The sequence below is a fragment of the Mastomys coucha genome, unplaced genomic scaffold (assembly GCF_008632895.1).
Source record: "Mastomys coucha isolate ucsf_1 unplaced genomic scaffold, UCSF_Mcou_1 pScaffold6, whole genome shotgun sequence".
Classification (NCBI taxonomy): Eukaryota; Metazoa; Chordata; class Mammalia; order Rodentia; family Muridae; genus Mastomys; species Mastomys coucha.
Window position 1 is genome coordinate 36,032,003 of NW_022196912.1, and position 9,845 is coordinate 36,041,847.

Sequence of the window (9,845 nt, forward strand, 5' to 3'; positions counted from 1 at the left end):
AAAGAATGAATGAATGAATGAGAAAGAGAGAAAGAGGAGAGAGAAAGAAAGAAAGAAAGAAAGAAAGAAAGAAAGAAAGAAAGAAAGAAAGAAAGAAGGAAAGAAAGAAAGGGGGGTACATTGGTGGTTGTGGTGGTGTGCAATAAAAGCTAACTGCATCAGCCACACATATTTTGTTTGTGCTTGGTTTTAGCCACAGCATGTTGTGCTCAACTGCCCATGAACTATGTTAACTGGACATTTTGCCTTCTGTTTTTATAAAACCTTAAGTCACATTCCATCTCCTCTTTAAAAAACAATGTGTGTGTGTGTGTGTGTGTGTATGACTAAAATGTCTAGCTAGTGGCAGAAATTTATATATGGAAATGTACATTATTGTGGACAGGTACATATCAGTATTCTAACAGCTAAAACTGTTCAGTGAAAACGAACTGAGGGTTTTAGGTGAAATTTAGCTAGCTGAAACTCTATTTCAAAACACCTGGAAACCTGTGGGTTTTCATCTGTAGCCTTTTGTGCATGCCTCTCAAAACAAACACAAACCAATATCTTCATTTAATGTAAGGGAAGCCATGAAGTGTCCATAGCTCCACCATGCACAGGGTTCAAGTTCTGGCTCAGTACCAACAGTAATAATAAAATGCAGCAGCAGAGAGCTTTGAGGATGTACATGTAGATGAGAGAGAAATTAGGGGCCTTTATTATTATTGTATGATTTACTATTAACTTTGCTGCAGTTTAACTTTACCTTCTGTATTAGGTGACTTGGTCCTTTAATCTTAGAGATGCTGGAAGTAAAAGAGGTGTGATCCCTAGAAGATACTGGAAGACCACGAGGATGAGTAAAGAGCAGTCAGGAAATTATTTCATAAGTACCAATAAAATACTTTTCTGACTAATGTCATTTTTCAAACAAAAGTGTTCCTCAAAGACACACGATATTGAAGGGGGCAAACATGAACAAAAAGTCATGTAACATCAATGAATTTGCTTCTGTGTCTGGCAAACTATTATCTTGTCTAAGTACAGATTCATGTAGGAAATTCTTTTACATTTGAAAATGCTGACATAAAGTTCACTTAAAATTGTTAAATACCGAAGAACATTTTATATCTATCAATTTAGCTAATTGATACAGTTGATTCTGATGTTTGTTTGTTTTGCTTTAGTGCAGCATTTACCCCCTCGACAGGCCTCCTTTTTTAAATGAAGGAACACACTTGGAAAGGAATGGCATTGGAGGGCTTTATTTTTCAAAAGTCTGGCCAGCTCAACTTTCCCATCTGTTTTATTCATTTTGTTTGCTTGCTTAATGCAGTTAGTTCATCTGCATTTTAAATTTCTCTCTCTTTTTTTTTCCAGGTAGTAATTTGCTTTTCAGATCTGTCTCTTAGCAGGGGAGAAAAGGTAGAGGAGGCCTCTATTCTGGTAAGGGTTGAACAGAGTTCAGCTTCACTCTTTTCCCACCATGGGAGTTACTACAGAGCTCCCAAGGACAGCAAAAACTAAAGCTACTTTATTGTCCTTTTACAAAAGTTAGAAGACTCATGGCTTAATTCCTGTAACCAATACGATCTAGAAAAATGGGATTGGCCCACAATAAAACGCAAATGACCCATACAAAGAGATCTCCAACCTTAAACCCCCTTTCAAATTCCCTTTTTTTTTTTGGATTGGTGTTTTATTATTGTGAATTTGTAAAAGTATTATCGTCCACCAAGACCTCGGTAGATCACTCTAATAACAAATGCTATTTATAAATCCCAATCTGGTCTTCACTGACATCAGGTTTCAGCAAGTATAAGGTTTATGAACCATTCCCCTGTTAGCGTGACCCTCTTAGAAAGCATATAAGTGCCATCAAAAGAAGAATTCAGTTTTAGGTGTGAGAGAGACTAATGAGTTCTTCTGCCCACTCAGTGACACAGTGTCAAGAAGGAGTCCTGTTGGAACCAGTGCTTAGGATGGTGTTTAATTGAGCAGGGAGCCAAGATACAGTAGTAGTAGGACACAGGAAAGGATATGGTGTGTGTAGACACAAGAAAGAGTCTCGGTGTATGGTCATCCATCTGTCACTTGCCAAAAGACTAAGTTAGAGAAATAAATGACTTTCAGTTCTCCATACATGCAAAGGTTAAGTTTAGTTGTTACAAAAGTTTTGCTGTTGTATGTGCTGAAAGAAAAGCATAAGCAGTTTTAAAAAATAAATCACTCGATTGGCTTCAGAAAAATACTTTAGTTCATATTTCATTGATTTGACCTTTTGACTCAAGATCAGGGAATGAATCCAGCATGAAAACAAAATGAAACAAAACAACAACAACAACAAAATCCCCAGAAATACAGAAACAAACCATTTACCATGGAAATGGCATTTCCCTGTCAGCTAACTTCCACTAGTTTTTATTGCATTATTTTTGAAATGCCTAGAAAGTGGCTTTGGACATAGTGTTTGCTGTTCAACTAAACCATAGTATTCAATTGCTTGTAACCATTAGCTAAACACCAATATTTGACAAACTCCCTCAAGAGAGACTGTATACCTTCCAAGGTGTGTCTAACTCATATAATCAAGTAACGATCAGTTAGGCTGGGGTTGTATCCCTTGGAGAAAACCCCACAAACTCTTGCCCAAAGGGAGGAACTTTACATAACCTTCGTGCTTAGAAAGACACACATTTTGCCCTGCTTCTAAGAGCGCTTCCCTGTTCTCAGAAATAAACAGCAGGACAAGCTACAAAAGAGGGCCCCAAAGCCCATGAGCTCTAGATTCCTTTCAAGGGGGATGAAGAGGTGAGGAGAGGGGGAAAATGTAAAGATGAAATGATGATGGTAAACAGCATGAAGAAAAGAACTCTCGTGGAACTTGCTAGCAATTTTCACCAAAGCAGCAGACCCTTGAACTGACAAAAATTCAGTACAACATACACACTAATAAACAGTTCCACCATTGCAAGCCTGCTTTGTAAAGCCAAGGGGGGGGGAAGGAATAATTATAATATCCCCAAACAGAATTCTCATAAGAGTTGAGAAAAACCAGAGTGAAAGCAATGTCAGCTAAGGTCTTAGCTAAATTCCACTCCTAATGGCCCCCAGTATTTAAGCTATCATGGATTAAAGCCATGAAAATAAAAATTTCAATTTGAAATTTCATTAGCATGTTGCTAAAAATGATCAAGAGAAGCGTCGACACTGTAGGCTTTGTTGATATCGTTGGAAAACTGCTGTTTCATTTTACAAGCAATTTCTACCTGCCCCCTGCCTTCTAAGATCTTCTAATTAGGAAAAGCCAAACTAAAGACACTGGCTAGGCTGTCCTAATGCTGGTTTCTGGAATGTTAGAGATCTTCCCGGCCTCCCTCTCCTTCAGTCCCTTAGAAAACAGGACTCTGGGTGAGAAGGGAAGCAATCAAGGGCTTCCGAGCAAAAAGCCTCCTCCTTCCTAAGTTCAAGTGCCCACAGGCCAGGTGAATTAGCTCCTTTTCGGGAGCCAGCAGGCCCTCCTCTCCCAAAGAGGTGCTTCAGCCATTTTCCTCCCGGGACCCCGAAAGCTTTCCTTCTGGCAAGTGTCGGTCAAGCCGGGGATGGCATCTGCTTCTGTTTGTACTAAACGGAGAAGCCAAACCTATCTAGCTCAACCCGGAACCTGGAATGCTTTGTCAGGAGTCTCTGAGCTGGAGAGCTGCAAGACAGTTCCAGGCAACCTCAGGGTAACCTGGAGTCCCTGAAGTGCTCCTAAGTACAGAGACAGGCTCGGTTTCATGGGAATTCTGATATCGGAGACACATCCACTCTCCACTCGGGAGTTGAACTGTGTCCGGAAAAGACCAATTCTCACCTCCGACTGGTCTGTGTGTGCGCATCTGGGGGTGGTGGTGACGGTTCCCTGTGAGTAAGGATACTTGCCCTGTCTGCTGAAGAGTCACTGACCATTGGCTCGCTGGAAAGGTAGTGTCCTCGCTCCCCTTTTGCCCGTTCCCTCCTTCCCTTCACAACCCAGGGGAGAGGTGCAGGTTGGGTTACCCCGGCATGGTCACCAACACCAGGGTTGTCTTAGGGGCGCGCAGCTGCGCCCGCCCAGTGCGGGAGGTGGGGGATGGTTAGTTCCCGAAGCTTCCAGCCGCTGGCCCTGGGCGGGCGCGTTAGGGGGGCGTGGGGTGCAGAACTGCGGGGATTGAAAGGGAACTCCGGGCGTGGGAACTGGCGCGCTGAGCTGCCCCTCGGGAGCTACTCCTTGTCGTCCACAAAGTCCTCAAGCTCCTGCAGCACTCGCAGGCGGCCACTGGCGTCTATGCGACGCTTCTCGCGGATGAGGTCCTCCAGGCTGTGGAAACCGGCCGTGTGCACTTTGTTCTCCTCCAGATGCACCTTGAGATAATACTGCTGTTGCGGAGGCTGCGTGCCTGCGGGGACCTCCCCGCCAGCCTTGAACTCGCGCTTTCCAAAGCGGCACCAGGCAGCGAAGCTCTCGGAGTTCGTCCAGCAGATCTCCTCGCTCTTGAGGCCCAGGTGGCCACAGGCGTTCTGCACCACCAGCTCGGCCACCAGCGGGCGGTAGCGGTACCAGCTATTCACCACCCGGCCCACGTTGGCCGCGCCCGCCTGGTACAGGCTGTCCTGGCGGATCTCGCCTTGGTGCAGGTGGATGATCTGCCCTCCGCCCACGTAGACGGCCCAGTGAGGGGCTGGCGCGGGCTGCTCGGTCGCCGGCTGTAGCCACAAGAGCTCTAGCAGGTCGCCCGGCTCGCAGATCGCGGGCAGCGCAGTGACCGCGTAGACACTCAAGTCGGCGCCCTGAGGGCCGCCGGTCACTTTGGAAAAGATGCATTCCTGGCCCCGGAAGGCGGAGAACTGAGTCTCGTTGAGGACGAGCTGGTGCAGCAGGTGGTGGTGGCGGCGGCTGGGGCTCTCTGGGCAAGGGCTGCAACCTGGGGGGCCCTTCACACCAAACTTGTCCGGCTGCCCGCGTTCGTCCAGGTCCTCCTCCTCATCCGAGAAGAAGTAGGCAACCCCGACTCGCAGCTCGTCCTTCTCAATCCCAGATGGGTCCCCAGTGGGCAACTCGCTGTAGTTGAGGTGGGTGATGCGGTCTAGTTGGTTGCCCATCAATGACGCGGCGAGGCCAGGGCCAGCAACTGAGATCTGCCGAGGGGAGAGAGGATAGACACCATCAGAGTCCTGGGCTGACCCTCCTGGTGTCCCTTCCCCAGGGGCTTGCAGCTTGCCTAATCACCGGCACTGAAGTCGCCTGCAACAGCCAACTTTGCAGATCCTCCCTGGGGTTAAAAAAAGGGGGGGGGGCACAGAAAAAGGCACCAGTCTCAGGGGCCAGAGCGGACACCATACCAGCTCAACCAGCCTCTGACTCTGCCCAGGAACCCTGCCCGGTAACTTCCACAGGAGAAACCGTAGGCGGGCTAGAGAGCACGTAAGGTTCAAGTGGGCGAAGAGAGCGCAGGTTGTGGCAGGGTGGGAGATGCATGCCCAGCAGGAAGGGAGGGTGTCAAGAGAAGCCCCAAGGCCCGAAGCTAGAGCAAGCTGAGCTCACATTTGTGGTCGCCTTCCTCTGCAGCCCACCTACTCCTTTTGGACTGGGTCACACCCCATCCCCGACAGCGGCTTGCACAATGACAGACTCGTTTGCAGGCATTCACTTGCCATCAGCAACATTTTGCACACTTGGAGTCCAGGCACTGACAGCCTGGTACATACACCCACAATGCTAATGTCATACACCCACAATGAAACATCTTGGGGACCACACATGGGCACCATCTACCCCCAATTCCTATATAATTCCGGACGTACGCCTGCACACTTGTCAATGCTCGTACACTCAAGCACCGGGGCACACCTGCCCACGCAGGCAGGTACACTCTGCCCTCTCCTTGCTTGCCTTTTCATAGAGCCAATCGGACTGCGCCAGGGCGAGGCTGCTCTGTCTAAAATAACCTAACAAAGAGACAGGGGAGGCAAGGCGAAACCCATGGTGAGTATTAGTGGTGTGTGTGCGTGTGTGTGTTGTGTGTGTGTGTGTGTGTGCGTGTGTGTGTGTAAAGACGTCTACTTTGAACCCAAAGATCCCTTCTCTTCAACCCAGCACACATTCCACACAACCGGACGAAGAAAAATCATTTTTTAAGGCAAAGAAAGCGACTTTTCCGTACCCGTGATTTCCCTGCGCCCGAAACCCCAAACTCCTTTTAAAGTCTCCAGGTCTCCATGGGTGCTGTGGAGGCAGCAGTGGCGAGTGGGTCCTGGAGTCGCGTGGGACTGCGGTTCCGATCTATCCGGAGACAAGCAGTGAGGTGAGGTACCCCGAGCGGTTGCGGGTGCGCTCCGTGTCTACGCTGGCTTGGGCGTCTGCTCCACCTGGCAAGTCCCGGCTCCACTCGGCTTTCCTACAGCCGCGCGGACGACTCTTAAATCCCCTGAACAGCCGTTTTCCAGGCCCGCCCCGGAACGCGCCCATTGGCTAGGACTCGACCCGAGCTCTGCCAATCTCTGCTGGGGGTGGAATCAGGGGCGGGTTTCCTTTGTGCTCCGCCCTGCCCAGCCCCCCAACATTTTCCCCAGCCTCACCGCTTTGGGAGCGTAGGTGTGAGCACCGGTGGGGAGCATAAGAGGGGCGTGGCTAGTACACCCAGCTGCTCCTTTGCAACCGAGTCCCTAGTAACTGAGAACACAGTCCGCCCGCGTTCGGGTTCTGTATTCTAAGGGGACAGATTCCAGAGGGAAAGCTGAGTTTGGGGGTGGAAAAAAAAAAAAAAAAGAACACACTGCGTGGCCAAGGCTTTGTGAGTGACTAGGAACCGGGAACCGCGAATTTAAGGCCGCTTTGACGGGACTTCGGAGTCTTGCTTGGCTCCCGGCTGTCGCACAGTCGCTTCTGTTCCTGTCAGTCACAGACGCCTTAGAAATTGCAGGATGGTGCTCAGCGCCTGTCCTTTGAGCCAAGTGAAAGTGCTGACCCAGCGCTGGCGCCTGGTTTTAAAAGGAGAACCATGTAGGTGTCAAAGGCTACCAGAAAGTCTGAGCTTTCGCTGGCACCTTCTCTGAATGTGCCTTTGTCTTCAGCCTCCCGTTTCCCATGAAAGGGCTGAATCTCAAATGCTAGCTGATAATAATGCACGAAAGTGTTTTCCACTTCGTCCGAGCTGAGGGAATTGTGTTTGGTTTTGTGTGTGTGATGGGGAAAGTGTCCATTTGTCCTTAAGGATGGAAACTCAGCGAATGAACACGCTAGGAATACTGGATGCTACAAGGTGACTTTCTTCCATAAAAGGAAATTCTAGACAGTTTCTAAACTTTACTGCCTTAAGCTTTGGAAGAGTTCTTAGACTTTCTGGGTCAGATTTTAATGCCATTTTTACACTGAAGGGCTTCTGAGATGAATGTCTGTCTGTCTGTATCTCACCCCCCCATCCCTTCCCCTCTCCCTCCTCCTCTCACCCTCCTTCTCTCTCTTATCCTTCCCCATAGCTCTTCCCTTTATCTTCAGGGAGCTGTTGACCATAATGCAAACTCAGACCACTTCATTTCATTACAAACCTGAACCACGTGTATGCCTTAGGCTTGCAGACTATACAGCTGAGTTCTGGCAATGGCTGACAGGGAATGAGCTTCTTCAGTAGTAACCGAAAGGAAAATTGACCACAATGGCCACCTTCCCTGTGTCTAGAGTTTCAAGTAGGCAATTTAACCCCCAGACCTTTATAGGGTATTCACTAAAACCTGATTTGTAGCAAATAAAGAAATATCCTGGGGTCAGTCAGCAACAACAACCTTGTCAAAGTTTATAGGAATTTTAGTTTTTAAATAAACTACCGTTGTTTGTTGAAACTACAGTGTTTGTTGACAGACTAAATCTTGTTTTCACAGTGTGAGAAACAGCAACAAGAAAGGCAAGTGTTTCAAGTAAATTAGTTGTTTGGCTTAAGTTCATAGAAGGTGTCAACCTTTCTCTGCTGGGCTGTCTGCCTGATTCTTTGCAAGGTGCACAGCCTCCACTTTCTGTTCAGGTTTGTGTTTTCATGAATGTTGTCTGCCTTCATAGTACGCAAGGGCAACGTAGAGACTTGATAAGTATTGCTGAAAAAAAAAAAGACTGGTTTTGAATCAGTCATCTGTATAGTTGTATGTACTTAAATTAGTTTAGAAAATTGGCCAGTGCCCAAGTGGTGGCTTGAATGGGAATGGTATGCTTGGTCATTTTTGATGAACTCTGAAAAGAATTAGGAAGTGTGGTCAGGTTGGAAGAGGTGTGCCTCTGTGGGTGGTCTTTGAAGTTTCAAACACCCAGGCCACTCCCAGTTCTCTCTGTCTCTCTATCTCTCTATCTCTGTCTGTATCTTTCTATGTGTCTCTCTGTGTCTCTGTCTTTCTTTCTGTCTCTGTTCCCCTCTACTTTGTGCTTGTAGATAAGGTGTAAGCTCCCAGCTGCTGCCCCAGCACCCTGCTGCCTTTCTGCTGCCATGCTCCTACCATAATGGTGGAAGACTCTAACCCTCTGACACGGTAAGCCCCCAAATAAATACTTTTATTTTATAAGTTGCCTTGGTCATGGTGTCCCTTCACAGCAATAGAAGAGTAACCAGGGCAGTCCACATGGAGGTTGTACTAACTACAGGTTTCAAAAGCACCTTTAATATTTGCTATACATAACAAACAGGTCTTTTTTTTTTTTTTTTTTTTTTTTTTGACTAGGAAGTCAAAAGAGTTAGTTGAACAATTTATGAAATCAAGAAGGGTTATGTTCTTATTATCAACTGGGAGGATATCTGAGAAGAATGCCTTAAAAGTAGCTCAGCTCTTGATTTTGAATAGCTGTATTTTTAGAGCTCTATTCCCAAAGTCAGTGTTGCACACCAGGGTAGGCTGCAGGCTGTTCAGAATACCTGTTGTGTCTCATACTATCCTAGAGCTCAGACTGGCCAGGCTACTCTATGTTTCTTAGTATCCTAATGTTCCCAAGGACGTTCCATGTGAAACTTTGTTACTGCGTGGGTTTTAAATGCTAGCATGCAGAGTTTCATTCTCTTCTTCCATCCCCTCTCTCCTGCCAGGTTAACTAGCTGATTGTTTGTTTCACAACAGGGGAGTAAGTATTCCCTGGGGGAGGGGGCTCTGAATTATGAAACAGAGGAAAGAAGGAAGCTAAGAATAGTCCCAGGTCTATGCATCTACTTTATGTAAACTTTGGCAATTACAAAGAGAATCCAGTATTTGGAAATGCTCAGGTTCACCAGAAGATATGGTTTGTAAATTGTTTTGTGTTAATTTTCTAAGCTTATGTCCCCTGCTTCTATCTAGAAGAACTGCAGAGTCATCAAAACTACTAGAAGATAGTTGTTAAAAACTCAACTGGAAGCCAACTGAGCTTGAACTGTGCTTCAGTTTTGGGAAGCTCACCATGGCTGTCAGTTTCTCATCTGTAAAAGGATAGATAATAATACTGTTTGCCTCATGGGTAAACATTTGTGGATATGAGCAAAGCACCTGGCACAGGGCATCTTCATCAGTGCTATCTTGTTGCTATTGTTATTGGTAGAAGCAGGGAGAGAATTGTATGCCTCAGCTATGGTACCAGTTATAGCCTGGGTGTCCAAGGCTGTCCCTAATCAGGGTATGGTTCTTAACCAGGGTATTGCTTCTTAGGTCTTGGGGAGCCCTGTGAGCATCCTGAGAGCAAGTCCACACCCAAAACTCTGCATTTGTGTATGTGAACTCTAGGTCTAAGCACACCTGGTTACTCAGATTTTGAATCATTTCAATGAAGAGTTTGAAGTGTGAGTAATAGGAATGGGGAAATCTTAGAGAGACTTAAGAGTCATCTTTCTAAATGT

General features: G+C 46.8%; 1 protein-coding gene across 2 annotated transcripts; it reads right to left on the minus strand.

Annotated features, from left to right (window-relative positions):
- Positions 1-1,234: 1,234 nt before the first annotated feature.
- Positions 1,235-6,675, minus strand: Lratd1 (LRAT domain containing 1). Of its 2 annotated transcripts, none has more exons than XM_031356494.1 (2): positions 6,583-6,675; positions 1,235-5,142 (listed from the first exon to the last, which is right to left on the minus strand). In XM_031356494.1, exons 1-2 carry the CDS (start codon positions 6,619-6,621, stop codon positions 4,228-4,230), a joined length of 954 nt encoding a protein of 317 aa, XP_031212354.1. In that variant the 5' UTR covers positions 6,622-6,675; the 3' UTR covers positions 1,235-4,227. The 2 variants fall into 2 exon arrangements, with proteins under 2 accessions (XP_031212354.1, XP_031212355.1); XM_031356495.1 differs by lacking the exon at positions 6,583-6,675 and adding an exon at positions 6,168-6,569.
- Positions 6,676-9,845: the final 3,170 nt, after the last annotated feature.

Coding starts and splice junctions, on each gene's coding strand:
- Lratd1 (XM_031356494.1), bottom strand. CDS start 6,621: ATGCTCCCCACCGGTGCTCACACCTACGCTCCCAAAGCG. Junction 5,143..6,582: donor ACACCTACGCTCCCAAAGCG/GTGAGGCTGGGG, acceptor TCCCCTCGGCAG/ATCTCAGTTGCTGGCCCTGG.